Here is a 21161-nt window from a genome sequence, read left to right on the forward strand (position 1 = left end):
GCCAAATTGTAGCTGCCCCCATCCAGAAACACCAGAGATATGCTCCGCAACATAACGCACCACGCGACAATATGATATAAGGTAAACGCCGCAAGATACCCGTTTATGTCGAAAACGGAAAGGGTGGGCAGCACCAGGATATCAAAATATTTGATATGCTATAACACTGACTTGGAGGCCATCTTGAAAGTCGCCCTCTTGGATATAGCGTAAGGTATTGAAATGAGAAGCGGGGTGTATGATATATCAATGTAAGGTAAAATGCAAAAGGAAAACCAATTATATGACCGCGAAAAACATATGTGTAATGGTATGGACAGGACTAAGTGTACTAGACTCGGGAAAACAAATGTATTCGAAGGGCAGAATAATAGGGCAAGACTCCACGATAAATGGTACGCAACAAGTAACTGCAACAGTGTCTGCGCATGGAAGTGCATCCGCCCTCTCGAGGATATTGGAATTCCGTTTGGAACAGTGAAAACCACAATTGCAACCCGCGATACGAGCACTCGTTTGGAGACTACATACACTACAAAGGACTATCTCTTATGGAACAGCAATTCGGCACCTCACTCCGGAGTGTAGGAGATATCATCTTGGATTGGTGATCAAAAGCACGACCTACCTGTGATTGAAACCCACTCCTGGACACTGTTTTGTACGTTTCTTGTTCAATTTTCTTTCTATTTTGTGTAAACAAAGGACATTTCGGCCCGCGTTTGTTTAAACAACACTATCTGAAACAAAGTGTGTACACATGAGAAAGACCAGCCATGTTCTAGCTTACATTTCTTTACGAATGTTTCTTTTCCTTTGCGCGGTTTGCTGCACTGTTTCGCGACGGTCTCAAATAGTCTCAATATCAGGGAAAGGCAGCATTTTCATTGACTCCATGAATTCCGTGAGTTGTTGCAGTCTCCCATTAGAAGGCTAGTTTACCACACAATAAGACGACTCTAATCGGAAATTCTTTATTTTCTGCCACCTATCGGCTTGTGCTGCACTATTTTTACATTGCAGCTACGTGACTTTTCCAGTGAATTCTTGTACAACGTCTTTACTAGTACTGTTTTGAGGAGGTATGCAACCACGCACAGTGATAATTACCTCATCTGCCATCTTTTAATCTGCCTGTATGAGTAGTCATCTGCCACGTAGTATTATTTCCAGACAGTGAGAAGTCCTTTATATGCTCTTGTCCGCTCAATTTACGTAGGAAAATGTCCGGGAATCACTCACATCCTTTGGGGAATCCCCTGCGCCGCTATTGCATAAATCAGAAAACCGCAAATTTGGATAGAGCAGGTTAGGATCCTTTGATGATATCATGCCGCATCACGTCTACGCTTAGTAGTTTGTGCAATATTCAACTCTAAAGTTTATTTTCCCACGCTTTCGGCAGCGTATAACACGTAAACAACGTGGTTTTCGGTTATGTTTATTGGGACTTCCTTACATCACGACAAAAGCACGTCTCAACTCAACACGTGCTACTGATTATAAACAACTTAGCAGACAAGAAGCCGACACGAAAGACACCGAGGATCGCCGAAAGAAGACGGACCTCACCCGAAGAGGACAGATAAAAAGCGGACCACCGAGGGACCCAACATTAATCGTCAAACTGATCAAATAACCTACACCGCCCTGAGGTCGCACTGGATTAGGAGTACACCTATCCTTCCCGAGGTCGCACTGGACTAGGGGTCCTTTCTACAACCAAGCCTCGCGAAGCTGCCTTGAGATGAGGGGGCTAACCTTCAAGACTTACCAGTTGCCTTGAGAGAAGGGGCATCGTGCAAATACCTATTTCCTCTCATCTGGATAATAACAAGATAGACACTATTTTACTCTTTGTAATAAAGACGTTTTGTATTTAACAAATTTTATAATAAATTGGTGAAAGGAACAAATCTCGGTCCAATATTGACTCTACCAAAGTCATTACAATATATATATATATATATATATATATATATATATATATATATATATATATATATATATATATATATATATATATATATATATATATATATATATGGGGTGTTAATGAACTATACCGACAAACTGTAAGAGCTAATTCCTCACATCAAAATAAGAGAAAAAGTTCATATAAATGTATGGCGGAAAGTGCATAGTTTCAAAGCTACGGCTGTTCAAAATCGCGAAAAATCCAAATTTCAACAGGTCCTATTCCGAATTCCAGAAACTGTGGATGGTGGTCCTTATCAGCGTAAAGGAAGCCACGAATACACAATCCAAAAGTGCATATGTCGTCAATTTGCAATAAGTGTACAGGGTATTCCCTACAGGGTGTAATTCTCAAATATGTTTTCAATAGAGTTTTCAGATATACCCTGATTTCAAGGAGGGTCTAAAGTAGGCAGGAGTTAAGCTTTGATAATAATGGACATCCAATGCTTCGGAGGGACGTCGGAAGTGTTAGGAACCGGCAGCTCCATGTTTTTTTCTTTTTTTTAATGTTCGGAATAACGTGTGATGATATGCATTTCGCCACGGTATATTCCACGTTTTCTTCATTTATAAGCGTGAAAGAAAATATTGCAGCATAAGTTTTTTCGAGTACGACAGACCGTGCTGCTGACGATCTTTAACACTTTCGACATCGTGCCAAATGATTCCGTGTTCACTGCTATCAAGGCTTATCGTTTGCATGATTTGGACCAATCACAAAGTCAGAGCATATCTCAAAATTCGGTTGATGGCATGTCTGGGAATTTCACCCTGGATGGAATACTCTGTACACCTATTGAACATTAATTAAATATGCATTTTTGGATTGCGTATGCGTGACTTGGTTTACGATGATAATGACCACCATCCACAACATTTCGAATTCGAAATAGGGCCTCATGAAATTTGGCTTTGTACGCGATTTTGGACAGCCCTAGCTCTGAAACTATACACCTTTCCCCACAGGCCCATATGAACTTTATATATATATATATATATATATACAAGAGTTGGATTTTTAGTAATGGCAACAACGTTATATCTGGAGAAGTAGAGTGCTTACAAAGACCTCGATGTAATCACCAACTTTGTGAATCACGCGTTCGCAGCGATGTGTAAGCCGCTCGATGCCATTGACAGTGCCTAATCTCTGGATAGTGCGGATGGAGCGATCGGTTGCCCGGAGATCATCAACTGTACGGAAGCGTGTCCCACGAAGTGGTTCCTTCATCTTCGGGAAGAGGTCACAGTCGCAGGGACTTAAATCTGGAGAATACGGGGGTGGGTACAGCACTTCCCAGCCCCAACGATACAACAAATCAGTGACTGCACCTGCTGAATGTGCCCTTGCATTGTCATGCAGAGTGATGGGTGGGTTCGTCAGGAAGTGACGTAGTTTCCGTCCTACAGCTGCTCGCAGATTGTTTTGCAAAAAATTGCAGTAGTACTCTGCACTAACAGTGTGTCCTTGGGGAACGGTATGGTTTATGATTACACCATCCCAGTCGTATGCAATGATGAACATAGCTTTCAGATTGGTTGGGGTATTCCGAACTGTTGTTTTTCAGGATAACGCCATTCGTTTGATTGCCGTATTAGCTGTGGTTCATACGCTCTGGCCCAGGTCTCATCAATAGCAATGATCCGCCCTAAGAAGGCCTCACATTCACGTTGATACCGCTCCAAGTTTGTTCGAGCGGCATCATATCGCAGCCACTTTTGTTGTTTAGTCAGATCATGTGGAACTCACCTTGAGGCGATTTTACGCAATCCCAGGTTCTTCAGAATTTTCAGCACAGTCGAATGCGCTAGTCCTGTATCGTTGGCTAATTGACGAATCGTGGCGTTCCGATCCTCTATCACTAACGTGTTCACGTTCTGCACATCTTCTTCACTTACAGGAGGATTGCCGGAGAGAGGCATGTCTGTGACATTTTGTCGTCCGTCATTAAAGGTTTAGACTCACCTTGCTACTGCATGGTATGGTACAAACACCGGGATTTCTCGGGGTTCTCCCGTTTCCTCCCACTTTCTTCATTCCACCATTTCATTCATTTCTCATAATCACCGTCTCCTTTAGCCTAACCGGCATAACCGTGGGACGTAAAACTCAAAGAATTCATTTCATTTCATTTTTTGTACGGTATAATAATACATTTGCACCGCAAACATCTTGCAATACTTCGTAGCACTGTTTTGCATTCCTACCTCTAGTGCATTCAATTTTTAACCATCTCCTCTGATCTTCCTTCGTAAACATGACTGTATTCCGCGAAAACTCACACAGCATGACTGTAGTCCACGAGCACTCACTCAGAACTGCCTTCTAACTGCTGATGCTGCACGCGCATGGAGGGGAGGGAAGGCAATTTCATCGGCTCCGAGGGAGGGCCAACATCTAACATACCGCTGGTATGAATTGCTTTGTTCCCGAGTATATGTATAGCAGTGTTGTCATTACTAAAAATCCAACCCTTCTATATCTATATCTATATCTATCTATCTATCTATCTATCTATCTATCTATCTATCTATCTATCTATATATATATATATATATATATATATATATATATATATATATATATATATATATATATATATATATATATATATATATATACCTAGAGTGAAACTATACGTTTCCGGATGCTTACATCAGGAATTAAGAGGGATGTGTTTTTTATAAAACACCATTTATAGGAGACGCTACTCTTCTTTTTACACTTAGTGGTACACCCACTCATATCGGCAGTGTTTCCAGTTGGCAATGTGGTTTTTCAGCAGGACAACGCCTCAGTGCCCCCCCTCCCCAATAACACAATATTAACCGAACTGAACACTTTTGGAATGTTATTGAACATCAGATCACAATTCATCGTGAAATTTACAGGAATTAAGCGACTGGTGTGCGAAAATGTGGTGTGTCATGTACTCAGCCACCTACCGAAGCTTTATTGCTTCCACGTCAAATGGCATTCCTACCGTCCTCCGGGCCGAAGGTGGACATACTAGACATTAGGTAGGTGGTGCTAGTGTTTTGGTTGATCAGTGTATACATTATATAAAAAACATTATTGATGACTGGCTTACTGGATTTTCGTACTGAATTTCTCACAACATTCCAGAAAAGGTAGTTTGAAAGGGGTGAGTCTTGTTCGGATTTTTTTGTCATATTTTATAAATAAATATTTCATTACCAATCTTACAATACGGCGTAAGTCATTTCACTTGATAATGCACCGTCTCAAATAACCTTGGTGCTGAAAAGAGACGTTAAATTATAGTCAGGCGCCTTTCAGACTATGTGGCATTTGCATAGTATATATGAGGGTTTTACATTTGCATAGCATTAATTGATTACTATTAGTATATATGAGGCCTTTCAGAATATCCGGCAACAGCGTTTCGCCGCGGGCGGCCGCCGTAAACATCATGGCGCCCTTCAACGCGCGGCGCAGCGCCGTACACGGCGTATTGATTACTATTGTCGCTTATGGTTCTCTACAGACTAGACGGCGTGAACCTGACAAAATTCTGTTTGCTAGTTTATTGAAAGGTCCTAGAGGGAGTTGCCTTTGGCTACCTTAAGAAATGGAATTCATGAAAGATATAAATATAGAAATGTTAATTAGTTTGGTGGAGGAAAGGCCCATACTGTGGGACAAATTTTTCAATCCATACAAGTCCAAGAACGAAACAATAGCTGCTTGGATGGGGATTTGAACCAGATTGAATGCCAACTCATTTTCTCTAACACATCAAAGGTTACTACCGACATACGAAAAAAATTTTAACTTAGTTTCATCACTTCTTAAGCCACTAAATAATAGCACAAATGCACCAGCTACATATCTGAATATTGAAAAAATATTCACATTTTCTTCCTCTATGCCTTCATCTTTTAGATTTTAAGTAGAACCAGTACAAATATAATAACCTATCTCGATCATCCATACTGTATCTATTGTAAGAACGACAAATCAGTTTAACCAGCAGAAAAAGCTGCCGTGATGTTCACGACAAAAGCCGTATGTTTTACGGAACGACTTCTGTACACATGGCGCGGCGCCTTTCACGGTACAGCATGTAGTGTGAAAGAGGCTTTACACTTTTGATAGTTTGCAGGAAGACTATGTGCAGGAACTTTGTTCCTTTGAGAATAAGTCCAAGGAAGGAATGGTCTTACACGCAGAGATTGATTATTTCAATTTCAATAAGGATTTCCGATTCTGTATTGTTTGGTGTCAGTAAATGTAGTTCACAACTTGCAATTGCTTTATTTACAGTTGCATAGGATGTATGGTTTTATCTGGGTGCACATGCGATATAGACACGGAAGGTTACATGTATTCATATCATAAGACAAGGTTCTAAGTAACACAAAATTACATTCAAGCTGCTGGTATTTGTCCGGACAGTACCCAGGACGTGAAAAGTGGCAGGCAGTGGTCATGATCATTGAAACCTAAACTGACGATACCTATGAGCAAAAGCCATCACTTTACACAGGATACATAACGAGACTCAAAAGCAATCTGTTTAAATGAGATATTGCTTGTTTGTTGAAGTTGAGCCTCCCTTCTCAGCAAAGAGGTTACATAAGACGTTGTTATAAAGTTTAAGGTGGAATTCGAACCGTCATAATGGATTCATTACTCTCCCACTGAGAATCGAATCGGGAATCCGGTGAGCCAAATACGTGAGCACTTGCAACTAAACCAGCGCGAAGGTCTCCCAAATAAGATAATTGAACATGACATCAGACCTGAATCACTTGACAAACAATGTAAAAAAAACGCATTTATCTTAAACGTTAGGCTGATGTGAAGCGTGCATGGCTCGATCCCAGATTATTTGTGTTCATGGTGAACAACTTGCCCAGAGATTTTTCACGGTTATTCCGTTATTCTTCATTCCTTCTTTCCACTGATTCTTTTATATTAATACAATTGCAATTATCGATTGTCTCCTTTAACCTAAGGAGCAGAATCATGGAGCGTTAAACTAAAAATATGTATATCTTCTTAATTGTTTCAGTAGCTGATCGCCTACTACAAACTACTACATGGCACACGGCAGGACCACCAGCATCACCGCTACACTGGAGTAGCTATAAAAACAGGACTTCCACAACCGGTATCAGTCTTTGGCTGTCAAACTCCACTTTAACAGCTTGTCTGGAGCTTTGAGAGGAAATTAACCCAAAGCATTTAGCTTGTCTGGAGCTCTAAGGCCTCCTATCCACACCATTCTGCTTGCCTGGAGCATTCTGGGATTCCTAACCTCAGCCATCCAGGTTGCGTGGAGCTTCGTGGCTTTCTAACCTCTCTCTGCTTGCGTGGAGCATTGATAATCCTTATCCACCCCACTTAGTTTGCGTAAAACTCAGTGGGGATCCTTCCCAATACTGCCTGGGCCTTCGGACACCTATTTATCCTAGTTAGTAGAGAAATCTATACTTTCTATAGTGATTTTGTATCTTACTGTTTGGATAAATTTTTGGACAACAGGAAATTTTGTAATAAAATTGGCAGTATAAGAAAACGATTCTCGTGTGTGTGATTTGCTCTACCTACTTGCATTAAGGAGGACTTTACAACATTATGAATCCACGGTCATTAATGTTCTTTTCATTATCGTATGTTCATCATAAATGAATCGTAGGTACTGTGTTTACCGTTTAACTTTAACGAATGCCCTTTTTTCTTATCATAGAAAATCAGCAGACTCCTATATATAAAAATTAATGTTTGTTTGTGTATGTATGCGTGTGTTCGTCCGGTATGCATATCTACACCGTTGACTTGGCATACTTCAAAATGGTTTTTATCGAAGAGACGATATTTTGGAACAGATCTTAGGCTATATATAATATTCTAAATAGGAAGGAGGGGGCTTCAAACGAGTAGAAGTGGATTAAAATTTGTTTTAAAAAACAGAATATCTCGCGAATGTTTTATGTTAGGAAAATAAAACTCGATATGTAATCTCATTTCTGAAAACAAGTTGACACGTACACTCATGTCCAAAATTATTGTCGCATATGTTGTTGTAGGAATATAATTTGATAGCGAATTCGTCCGTTATTTCTTACAATGTTAGTATATGTATAATCGACAAAGACATGTATGTTGTAAATTTCATGTCAAAAGAGCAGTAAATAAGAAAAACAAAACGAAAATAAAACTTTCTTTTCCAATTAGTGACATTTTGTTTTACTCATTCTAATTTTCGTATTTATAATTATTTTCCTGTTAAATTTACCACAAATATGCATTTCCCGATTATATTCATAACATCAGTATTAGAAGTACCCTGCAAAATCATTATCAAATTATATTCTTACAAGAAGACAGTTATAGATATGCGACAATCATTTTGGACATGAGTGTGCATATGATATACAATCTGGAAGGAAGTACTGTAAGGGTAAGACACCCTATGAGTGGGCTGGTAATGAGGTGACGTAAGGATAATCAAAAATTGCCGATATTGATGTCAAAACCATAGTTTTTGGGGTCGTTGCGATGAACAGCAACAATCTTGATGCTGTTTAAATCCAACTTTAGCCCTATCGTCATGATGGTGGGGGATTACTGGGTGTAAAAAATAACATGTCCAAAATGACAAAAATTCGTGTCGAATTCATAGTTTTTGGGATCGCTGAGGTGATTAATGACATTCCAGGTGACGTTTGAGCCCAAGATTAAGCAATAAAGGACGAGGAAGCTGGTCCGGGAATTGATAGGGGCAACGCCGAAGGTATTGCTCATCGGAATTTATTTATTTCACTCATACTGAGATAAACAACGCCGAAGTTGTTGGCATTCAATATTTATTCACTTTTTTATTTACTACATACTGACAGAGACAACGTCGATGTGCTACTCTTTATATATTTATTTTACTGACAAGCACATGGGTAACGCTGAAGACGTTGCTCTTACATATTTATTTACTTCTTTATCTTCTAATATGATATATTGCATAAACCTTATTCTCCCCGTGCGAAAAAAGGGTACTTCAGCTACTGTAAAATAAAGGCATTGTAATACTAAAATAAACTGTTCTTGTATGTAAAACCGGACTACGAATAATTTCGCTTCGTGTAAACTATTCAAATCAAATATAACGAGGCGAATGTTGGCATCCGATATGTATAAATTGGTCGAAACACATTTAAGAACACCCAGGAGTAACTCATGGATCTGGCTCAAAGTTGTACACGAGAAAGTGACAATATTTGACATTTATCGTGGCATGGTGCCAATCGGACATCCCGAATATATTATACACGTTATTCAAAAGCACACAGAATTCACCATAACAACACGTGTAGTCAAACCACGGGACCACACAAACAGCTGCTCGGGCGGATGCTTAATGGTTGTATTATATCTCACGCTCCCTGTAGACCTTGATGTAAATGAGTGATGATCATTGCCGAAACACGGCTCGCGGTAAGGTACCATTCCACCATGTTCCACAGGTGCTAGATATAGCTTACGTCCGGATACTTAAGAAACTAAATAAAATGTGTATCCTGACGTATAGTTTCCTTTGCGGTATGGAGACGCACGTTATCCTGTTGAAACTTGGTGTTCCACAAAGCGCCAAGATAAGATAGGAGAACAAGATTGATGACATCACGAATGAACGACGCACTAAGCCTACTGTCATAAATGAAGGTCATAGGCAAGAAGAAAGCCTAGTTGATTATCTCCATACCCGAATGTCATATGGGTCCTGAATGGCAAGTGCGGATATACACTCTTTGAAAGAGAAAATATCTTTATTGCTGAACACAATTACTCTCCATTCTCCTCGCCACCAGTCGCCATCGGCAACACTGAAGACTTTCTCTGTAATCAGCAGATATCAGCAGTAATCGTATAAGAGGAATATGGGAACGTACACAATCGATTTTTGAGAGTTCGTGCGCACAAAGCGGATGATACATCTCTGGTTTGATTTCCAATGGAGACATTTAATCTGAAAGATATAAGACCTTTTCGGGCCAACCATCCTGTGTGAGTTTATTTCTGAGTTTTCCTCATTCACACCAGACAAATGTCGGGGGGATACCTAACTTAAAGGTCCCAGGCCGATTGCTTTCTTCTTCCTTTCCCCACTTCGCCGGGTTATGTGATCGTCGAAAGACGTCATCTCTCATACGCTATAGACTAAATGACAGTACATGCCGAAAGCCCTGAAATAATTTGTAACTAGCTGAAATGTCAGTTCTTTGCACTGCAACTTATCATATTTGAAGGTGAAGAAATGAGTGAATTAAATACGTAATGAAGAACAACACCTTGCTTCGGCATTGCCGCTGTCAGTTCCTTGATCAGCTACCACGTCCCTTCTTACCTAAACTGGGGCTCAAACGCCATCAGCACTTTCACCGATCAATTTAGCGATCCCGAAAACTATGAATTTGACACTAGCATCGGTCATTTTGAAATGTTATTTATCGCCACCACCCCAAAACCCCATTACAATTGGGGCTAAGTTGCACTTGAAGGACGTCAAGAGTGTTACTATTCATCTCAGCGACCCCAAAAACTATAGATTCGACACTAATATCAGTCATTATCGATTATTTTTACATGTCACCCATTCCCATCACCCTATGAGTATCTTACCCCCACAGTATTTCTTCCAGATTGTAAATCATATGTACAAGTCAACTTGTTTTTAGAAATGAGGTTGCATACCGAGTTTCAACTTCTTAACATGAAAAGCTCGTGAAATATTCTATTTTTTTACATAAATTTTAAACCATCTCTTCCCTTTTTGAAGCCGCCTTCTTGTCTTTAGGAGGCGAACTAAAAGTTCTATATTGCCTACGCTCTTTAATAAAATTATTTTGAAGTATGCCAAGTCAATGGTATAGATTTGTATACCGGACAAACACACAGCAGACAAACAAATATTAATTTTTATATATAAGATTGCCCTTAATAGAATACGGTGGGTAGGTCTAATTAAACTAGTAATTGCCATCCTGTCAGTTAGAGTGCCAAAACAACCTTTTTGTACAGGCGCTGGAGCAGTGCGACGTGGGGCACGATTGCCGTGCGAACTTTCTCGCATCGCAAACACCACAGTTGGACCACTGACACGCCACGACTCACGTGAAAAGCAATTCTGTTGAACGACTACCGGCCTCTTGGAGTCCCACTGTACACCCACTCTCAGAGTCCCTTAGTTACACAATAGGCGATTGCTGTTATCACCCTGCATTGTACACTCTTTTTCACAAACAACGGACTCGCATATACAAGTACATTCGACGTATTTTCCGATGATCTTGAAAGTAGTAGCATCATGTCCTCTACAGACAATACAAACAACCTTCCCTCTACTGTGAACGGCACACTGATACCTTGAAACTGTAAGATCTACATACCTTCTACAAAAGACATTCTGTGATGTGAAATTCATTCGCATCGGACGATTTACACGGGTATACTTTGATGCGCTTCTTTAGTGTATTAACAATTTTTCAACAATTAGTTTGATTAGTGATGATTTTAGCACGATGCAATATTGAAGATGTTGATATATTTCGTGACTTGTATACAACTCTGAAGTAATTATTATATTAAAATTGACAGTTACAAACATAAGAACGACTATATGTACACGTAGTAAAATTGTTGGTATTATGGACAAACTTGTGAAATTAAGATATTTTAACTAAAAATAAAATGAAGTGGAGAAAATATAGACCAACCACTGGAATTCCCTCATTCATAATGAATAAGAGGTGATGGAATATAACATACCTTAGAATATTTAGCACTATTTGATTTCGCGGGTCCATTAGAATTTATGAAAGTATCTTTACAGCACAACTATCAATCCAAGTTTCCTGATATACTTTACTGAAATTAGATGAACTAGAAACAAATGCACAAGTTTGTACTGCGTAAGTGATCATTGAATATGATGAATACATTGCAATTCTTTCGTTTATGTAAACTTACAAATATGCCTGGTTTTCACGAAATTCTAGAATATCAAGTTACCATAATTATGCGCCGTAGATTATTCAGCAATATTTCTTGCGTCACATTCCAGGGCTCTGGCGTCAATACTGCTCAACAACCAAAAAAGTATTATTTTTGATAATATAAATTAAGTATACAAGACATTTAAACTTTAAAAAGCCTGTTTTACACTGTTATCTAACTGGTAAGAATAAAATAAGCATACAAAGGGAAAGGCATAATCATACATTCTCTATTTTCTAGTTCATTTTCCTTTTATTTCTATTTTCCATAATAAGTAACATCAACTCAAAAGAGAAAGTATTTCATGGTGTACTTTGATTATATGTACTTAATTGCAATTTAGCTATTACTCCTGTAGATTAGGAAAATATTTTTCACGCAAGATTTATGCATCTATCCCAATACAGATGCAAAATAATACAATTAAATGAACAATTTTATATTTATACAATACTGCTATACTGTTATATACATGACGAAAATACACGTTTACTTACATTTACAAAACTTAAAACTCTTCCCAACGTTTAACGCATTATTTAAGAACGACATAACAATTACAAAATATAATATTTCTGTTTTACTACTAGGTGCCACGGACAATCGATTATTTATGGTAAGACTTCTCAAGATACCTTACTTGTTGAGATGCTAATATGCATGAAGTTGGCCGTAGGGAATGTATCCTGAACTATTACAATAACTAATATTACAAAATAGCTTAACCATTCGATTTTGTATTACTGTACTCAAACAAGAAAATTTTAATAGTAGACTTTGAAGTACTTGGAAATGGTTCTCTTAATATAGGCTGTGACACCTACAGTTTTAATCAAATATATTTAAAAAATCAGTCGTTATGTAAATTTAAAATAAGTTGAAAATTTTACCTCGCACAGAAAAAGAATAAAATACTCGTACTATTTTAGTTCCTTTCAAAAATACACTTACAATTTCACATAATTGAAGGAAACTAAATTCACCATCTTGAGTGATCTGTTCGAGATTATATTCGGAAATGTTATTTCCGAATTGAATACATTATTAGTAAAATAGAATAAAAATAAACCCAGTTCAAAATTCATAATTATTCAACGCTTACTTCTTCCCCACTCTTAATTCATAAAGTTGGAGCTACAAACTAACTGATGTTACATATATTCCGTAACAAAACATCAGCTATTGTTTTTACTTTGTGAAACAAATATATATCTTATAATTCAGATTTTTTTATTATAGTAAAATAAAACACGCTGGCATTATCTATTAGGGGACAAGATATTCCACGAAGCTCATGCCTTCACCGATTGTCTTAAGACAACGAAAATTCTATTGACTATTGCAAATATAGATCAACAATAAATTTATATTCAATACATTCTAATAAAATAACAGAAATATTCTGGCTATGCCATAACCAATCTTAACAACATTAATTCATTTGCCCAAGACATCACAAAATATATATATGTATATATATAGTAAAATGGAGTAACGTGCAACAAAGTAGAAACACAGGGTACAATGACGACTAAAGATTAGGGAGTATTCTTGTGCCTTTAGCCAGCAATAACATTCATCTCAAAAGAAGAAAACTAAGAGAAACAACATAATATTATTACCCAAGAAAACTATATAAGCAAAGTATTTAAAATTTCATTTGTAAGTCCTAAGATATATGCATCAACATGACTCTGCTTTCTGAGTCACCTCCACACACAATGTAAGATTGTTCGTAGGTTTACATAAATAACTTGCACTGCTTCCCTTGATGATTGTAATCAGGTAAGCTAGCAAACAGACTATTTTTTTCTTCAAATTCTGCATTTATCTTGCACTTTTTAAAGATATTGATCTACTTTAACGTACAGCAAACAGGTAAGTCTACTATGAAAGTTCACGTACAGCGAATATGCTCGAGTGCTCGCAATAGATTCAAGAAACTTGTCAGCTGATGCCAAAAAAATATGTAAACACATATATATGTACTAGTGTAGTATATACATATATATGAATAAAATTATAATCATCAACTTTAAAATCAAATATCATCAATTGATAAACCCAACATAAAAACAATTTATACAAATGTTAAAATTATAATTTAGTAATATTACAAATTAAGGTAAAGTTTAACTTTTTCTGAAAAATTAGAAGAATCACAACAGAGCAGGTATTATATCCTGCAAAGTATTCAAGTGATTTACAAAAATTTGAAAGGCAGACCCGCTGCTACACATCAGCAGAATACTACGGAATTCGCTCACCCACTCTTGACTGTTTTGTTTCTTGCTCAAACACACACACGAAAAAAAGATGGATGGGATCACCACCTAGCTCCATTCCCAGTATGTTGCAGCCCCAAAACGCACCCTGAATGGTATGCCGTTACGGCAATGGGCACGACTAGCATCAAACAACACACCACTACAAACCTGCAGATTGCAGGCCAATCTTGTGACACACGTAATAGATGCAGAAACAATCTGCATATGAAGGACTTAAATGTTCTAGGCAGCAGCCTGAGCACATTCACGAGCAAAGTGGCCAAATCCACCACAATTGTAGCATTTCTGACAGTTGCGAGCTATATGGCCCTTCTCATTGCATCTGAAATAAAATACAGAAATATCAAGATAATTATGACCACAAGTGTAAGCATTATTACCTAATCTACGTTTGGTAAAATAATTATACCTACCACAAGAAAGGCATTTCAAAATCTGACGTGTAACACTTAAATACTGTACAAAATTACTTCTATATTTTAGCAAATATTTCTTCAGAGTAAAAATGTGATAATGTTAGTGTTTTGATATATAGAAAGAAATGTAAAAACTGTAGGTGCAACGTCAGTATATTCACTAAAACAATAAAAATATTAACAATTAGAAGAAAGTTCTAATCACTGATATTGAGTATCTCGAATTGTTAATGGCTTCCCGTGTTTACAATTGAATATCTTCCTTTAGGCTAGAAATTCTCAACCTATTTCAACAGCAAGACACGTTAGGCTTCGCAAGACAATAATAATCATAAAGATGGTTAATCGTTGAATCAGAAACCAAATGTTTGTCTAATCAAATATTAACGCTAATACAGATAAGAATTGGAATTTATTTTTTTTAGACTGATTAGAGCTTAATGTTTCTTTTTAGAATTAAGCCTGTGATCAGAATCTACTGTTTGAAATCTTCGGACTTTCATCACATGATGAGAACTCCCACAAACCATCAACTTAGGAAATACAAACATACCAAGCCACATATTGTCTTTGTGTCACGCGAACTACCAAGATACAAAGTTCAGGAGGGCGTGCCTTTCTCCAAGCTAACCTCTTACACTGCTCATATTATTTCTATCATTCGTATAACATTAAAAAATGAATTCCTTTCAGGTGGCTATAGGCTTGCTATTATCACGCATGAGAGTAATCAATTGCATAAAAGTTGAAATTGATCACAACATGTTGCTTTTCACACGTTTAACATAAACATACAAAATTTGATCTGAGAGCTATCTATATGCACAATATGAATGTGTCATCCACTTACACTACTTCAACTCTGTAGTTGCAGGAAGTGAGTGAAGCTTTTTCTCAACCCTTAGACATAAAAGTACGAAATTGTGTATGTGGAGCTTTTTATAACACAGGATATGAGCCTATTATTCACTTCCGTGAATGCTGAAAATTTCGCCGCAATTGTGCTACATTTGGAGACAAAGAATCATTTGACATAAAAAAAGTACTTTCTTGATATTTTCAATTACACAAAATATGAATATTGTGTTCACTTCCACGAGTTTTGAAACTTCGCCTCGAAGCAGTGGGGATTTATTGTTTTTGTTCTCAATTACAGCACATAATGAAATAAATATGATATATGTAAGTAGTTCTTCTTCTTCTTCTTCTTTTTCAAGACGATACGAGTCGTGGAATGAAAGGAAATTTCTACAGTTACATTCCACAATTATGCTCTTTTCAGTAAAGGTGACAGATGGGTGATGAAATCAATGATTATGGAATAGCTGGGGGATTGATAATATGGGAGGAAAGCCTACAAACACGATGTTGCTCATCGGAAATTCGGGTGGCTAGGGATCGAACCACAGATCTCTCGCTCTAACACTGAGCCATGCTGCCTTCCACAATAATACGTGGAGTCATATGCTAGAATATTATTATAGTGTTATGCAGAGGTTCAGTGTTATAACACTTACCCCTCGTATGAGCTCTTGATTCGATCCAGGTCATGTGAATTTCTGGTGAATTTCTGGTGGTGGTATCTGATTTTATTACTCTGTTGTTTTCTCATTTCACAAACTATTTCATAATCATTTCTTTTTTTTTTTTTGCGTTAATTATTTGTCTCTCTAACCTACAGGGCATACAATATAGGACTGAAACACTACATTTTTCATTTCAATTTCATACCGTAATACATAATTCGTGGTATTCCAACAATATGTAGTTTTTTTTTTAGGAACTTACTTATTACTTTTGAAATTAAATATAAGTGCTTAACTTGAATTGTTAATGATTTATTTGAGTTTATTGCTAACTGTCCAGTGACCTAGCGTTTGAATTTTCGTCTCTTTTTGAATATTATTACCGGTAGTGACACAATTATTACTGGGAGTGACAATAAAAAAAATCCGATAAAAGTGTTCATCTCTTCAAAATATAATTATACTTAACATTCTTTCCTCAGTAGATATATTTTAAGATATTAAATCAGAGTAGAATCCTCATTATAAATGTAGCGACTCTATGTAGTAAGTAAATGTTTCTTTAAGATCTCAACTGTTGAGACTTTAAATCCAATAATGTGGAAGATAACAAATAGTTAAATAGCACGTTTTTCTTTACTGTGCATGGTCCCAGGTTCGATTTCCGGTGGACTCTCAACTAAAAATATGAAAATATATGTTCAGCGATTTAAAATAATATTCTTGTAAGGGAACAAGACGAAAATTTTTATAATATTAAAATTTCCGATTCTTTATTCGAAGATGGCCAATAGTGACGTTTTGATTAAGTTAAAGGTTTGAAATTTGGTATATAAACTTTAAAAAGGGGGGGAAGGAAGTGGTTTAAAACGCATGCCAAAAATTGAGTATCACGAGCCCCTCAAGTTAAAGAAATAAAACTTGATACATAAACTCCTTATTAAAAACAAGTGGTGAAAGTTTCAGACATTCTTCTGTCACTGAGACAAAAAGCATTTTTTCTCAATACATAAAAATGCCGTCGTAGTTTTCCGCCTCATCACCACGAATAAATGGCTGAAACATTTGAAAGGAATTCTTCAAGATAGTTAGCACCGAGGCTCGAGCCGGTCATTTATCATGTCATTTAGCTAAAATATGTATTTTAAGGGGAAAGAGAGGATTAAACATACACGCCCAAAGTACAATTTCTAGATATAGGAAAATAATAATTAAAAAAGTGTTCATAGAAAGTAATTCGGAATTATCAAAAGTTTTATCTCCCGAACACGAGACGATCGTCTCGTGTTCGGGAGATAAAACTTTTGATAATTCCGAATTACTTTCTATGAACACTTTTTTTATTATTATTTTCCTATATCTAGAAACGGATGTGGATGTAACTTATAGAAGTAAGCTGCGTTTCCCAAGGCTTCGGACCATTTTCTTTTATTATGTACGGTACGGTTCACTGCAAAAGAGAAAGTTGCTATAAATGGAATGTCAGTGAGCAAGCAAAGTATGAAAGCCAATCATTATATATAAGAAAATTATATGTCAAATTGTCGAATACTTGTCCAAGCAGATTTTATTGTTGATTCGTAAAAGGTTTTAAGCTCAATTCTTCATACATTCTCTCAGATATATATTGTATCTAACTACTGGATTTCAGTCAAGTTGAGTGAGGAATTACAGTGAATACACACGTGTGACCAATAGGAAAAGTCTCTCACCTCAAGTTCATAATGTACCTTATTTTAGCATCAATTTGCATAAAACATGAAGATTGTAACAGATAATCATTATAAAAAATACTAGAAGCTTAACCATTACATCTAGATTTCAAGTTAATTTCTTGCCAAGTACCGAGTGAAAACTCACGCGCTATAGGACACGAATCAGTTAAACCAAACCACACTTTCTTTGTCCGCACGGGTGATGAAGAAACTCAAATCAACTAAACCGAAACGTCCTTGAATCGACTCCAAGAAGTCCTTAGACTGATTATCTGGACTAAATCAAACAAAAGTCGTCTGTCGCTTAGTGTATTAAGTAGGCTTCAACACAACCTGGTGCGAAGTGATTTATTACGTTTCGGGAAGATTATTTGATTAAGAGACCTGGAGCTTCTGCCTGCAGCTACCGAAGTATTGTAACTTTGTAAAGTCTCTCCGCTTTCCATTCGCTGCCTCTGCTGATGGTAGAGAGATACAATGGATTCCTCTACCTACATTGTTTCAAGATTCAGGAAACTGTGCCAAATTCTTTATTTAAAAAAAAATGTGTAAATAAATGAGTAACACGATTTGAATTATGTGACGAACATCACCCACAGATAATTAAATAATATATTGCGATGACGGAAAAGTTTGCTACAGAGGTACTAATTAATTTTTGGAAGTACTTGAGTAATCCGCATCTATGTTACCGCTACATAATTTGACACCTGACAATCGTAGCCTCTTCTAAAGAAAAAAGAAAGAAAAGGTACGGTCCACCACACTGAAGTTGCTCGCTGAACTCCTTTAATTCAATCATATTAATGTTTCTATTATGAAAGCGTTTATTTGCAAAATATACACAAAAATTATAAGCAAACTTCCCTTTGTGTGTGTGTTTTTTTTTTTTTTCATTTAAAAAATGCATGCTATAGTGTAGGTTTCTTAGAGGAATGTTTATTTATTAAATATGAACAAAATTGCCTGAGACAATGTTGAGAAAATCATCCCGGAAAAAAATCATCCAAATTACCTACCCCTTGCGAATTTTTTAATGGAAAATGATTTATGTCATACCCGTATTGTAGGCTTCTTAATGGAGCATTTATTAATAAAATATGAACAAAGCCGCTGAGAAACTCGTCCGGGAGGAACTCACCTTCAACAACAAACTATTTTTTGTCATTTTTAAAATAAAGTATTTATATCGTATTGTAGGTTTCTAAATGGAGCATTTGTTTACAAAATATGTTCAAAATTGCCTGAGTCGTACTTGAAAAAATCGTTCAGGAAGAGCACATCTTCCCTTGAAACTTTGAATCGAGTGCAGAAAATTGCTTGTCGCTATCCATTACCATTTTTGTTTTACGACGATAAATGTTAAAACCAGATATGGGTAATTTTAAACATTTCTGGATTGAGAGGCAGCGGTGGCTCAGTGGTAGCGCTGACCTCTGGTGTATCCAGTCCCTGGTTCGATCCCAGCTCGCGCAAGTCAACTTTGTGGTAAACAAACACCGTGCGCATGAGCTTTTTGGGGTTCTCCCGTTTCCTCCTACTTTCTTCATTCCACTATTTAAATTATTTCTCATCATCAACGTCTCCTTTAGCCTAATTGGCATAATCGTGGGACGTAAAACTTAAAGAATTTTTCGAGATTTTATTTTTGGATTGAGCAGAGGGTTAGCGGAGAAGATAAATCTATTCTTAGGAAGCTTAGTCGATTGAAAAAAACGCATCTCTATTCCTATTATTCTGCTCTACGAAAATCAGTACTGAAACTGAACGTAGTAGTAAATCTGAACCACTTCTGGTTTTGGTACAGTATTGCAGGTTGAGATAATATCGCCGTATGGGAACCAGAGGAGCGTAACTCCATTTTCGTAGGTTTACAGGAAATAGAGGAAAAAAGTTGTTTTCTTTTTCAAACAAATGTTGTTTTAATAAGATGGTAAACACATTATTGCATAGCAGACAAGTCAATGACAAAGTCAACATCAATAACACTCAAATAACGCCAAGTGGGTCTTTCAAAATTATGTTCATAATCCAAGCAAACAAAAATGTTATTCTTGCAGTTACGCCTCTTTGGTTCTCATGCGACGATATGTTCTCTTGAGTCCCTGAATGGATTGCAGAAAACCGTTTGTCGCTATCTATTACCGCTTTTGTTGTATAGCTATACTTAAATGTTGAAATTGGAAATGGTTAATTTGAACCAATTCTCGTTTGAATACATAGTTAACAACAAAGTCGGAACCTATTCTTCGGAAGCTGCATCAATTGCTCAAAACCACATCTCAATATATCTTACTGCTGTTGTTCTATGTAAAGCAGTATTGAAACTGGAGGTAATATTAAATTTGAACAACTTTTGGTTTTAGTAGAGTATTGCGGGTAGTCCTGATATATTGCCTTGAAACACTGAACCGTTTGAAAAAAAAACTCCATATCTGTTACAATGAAACCGAAAACGGTTTACTTGAACTATCTTCGGTTTGAATAGAGCTTCAACGGAGAAGATGAAAACTATTCTTAGGACGCTGAATCAAGTAGAAATTAAATACATTCTTGGGACACTGAATTTGTTCTCGAAAACCGCTCCTCGCTTGTATCATATAAATTATCGTTTTTGCTCTATGGTGATCAACGTTGAAACCAGAAGTGGCTGATTTCTGAGATTAAGTTTGAATAAAGGATAAAAGTCAAGATGTCACTTAGTTATTGGACACTGAATCCATTTCGAAAAGCTATTTCTCGCTACCACTTATCAATTTTACATTATGGAGATGAATATTGAACCCGGAAGTGGTTTGATTCCTACAACTTCAAGCTTTAGTAGAGACATAAGGGTCGAAAAGGTATCCATTCTTGGGATCCTGAATCGATTCTAAAAAGCTGCATGTTTGTGTTCTAGTACCGTTTTTCTTCTATTGCGATCAACGATGTAACCGGAAGCGATATATCTCCACCACTTCCGGATTAAATAAAAGATCAATGGATTATATTAATCTATTCGTGTTCCACCACACACCCACACTTACCCACATACATACACCTGGAATGAAACTATAAGCTCCGTATGCTTACGCCCGGAGATAAATAATGAAAAATAACAGCTAATCTACAGTACTTACAGTATTAATAGAAACATCCAAAAAATCATACCAGAGTAATATAGAGTTCGAATACATTTCGTCTCAAAACAGGTCTGATGCAACGAGGAATGGATT

At 36.9% G+C, this 21161-nt stretch overlaps 1 protein-coding gene across 4 annotated transcripts in view; it reads right to left on the reverse strand.

Moving 5' to 3' along the window:
* Nucleotides 1-12233: 12233 nt before the first annotated feature.
* LOC145688104 (uncharacterized) overlaps nt 12234-21161 on the reverse strand; it is a 114317-nt gene continuing 105389 nt past the window's right edge. For all 4 annotated transcript variants that reach the window (XM_081761848.1, XM_081761851.1, XM_081761850.1 and 1 more), the window contains exon 6: nt 12234-14611. In XM_081761848.1, coding sequence (XP_081617974.1) covers nt 14512-14611 — 100 coding nt within the window. In that variant the 3' untranslated portion in view covers nt 12234-14511. The remainder of the gene's footprint in view (nt 14612-21161) is intronic.

The sequence above is a fragment of the Thermobia domestica genome, chromosome 6 (assembly GCF_964235325.1).
Source record: "Thermobia domestica chromosome 6, izTheDome1.hap1.1, whole genome shotgun sequence".
Classification (NCBI taxonomy): Eukaryota; Metazoa; Arthropoda; class Insecta; order Zygentoma; family Lepismatidae; genus Thermobia; species Thermobia domestica.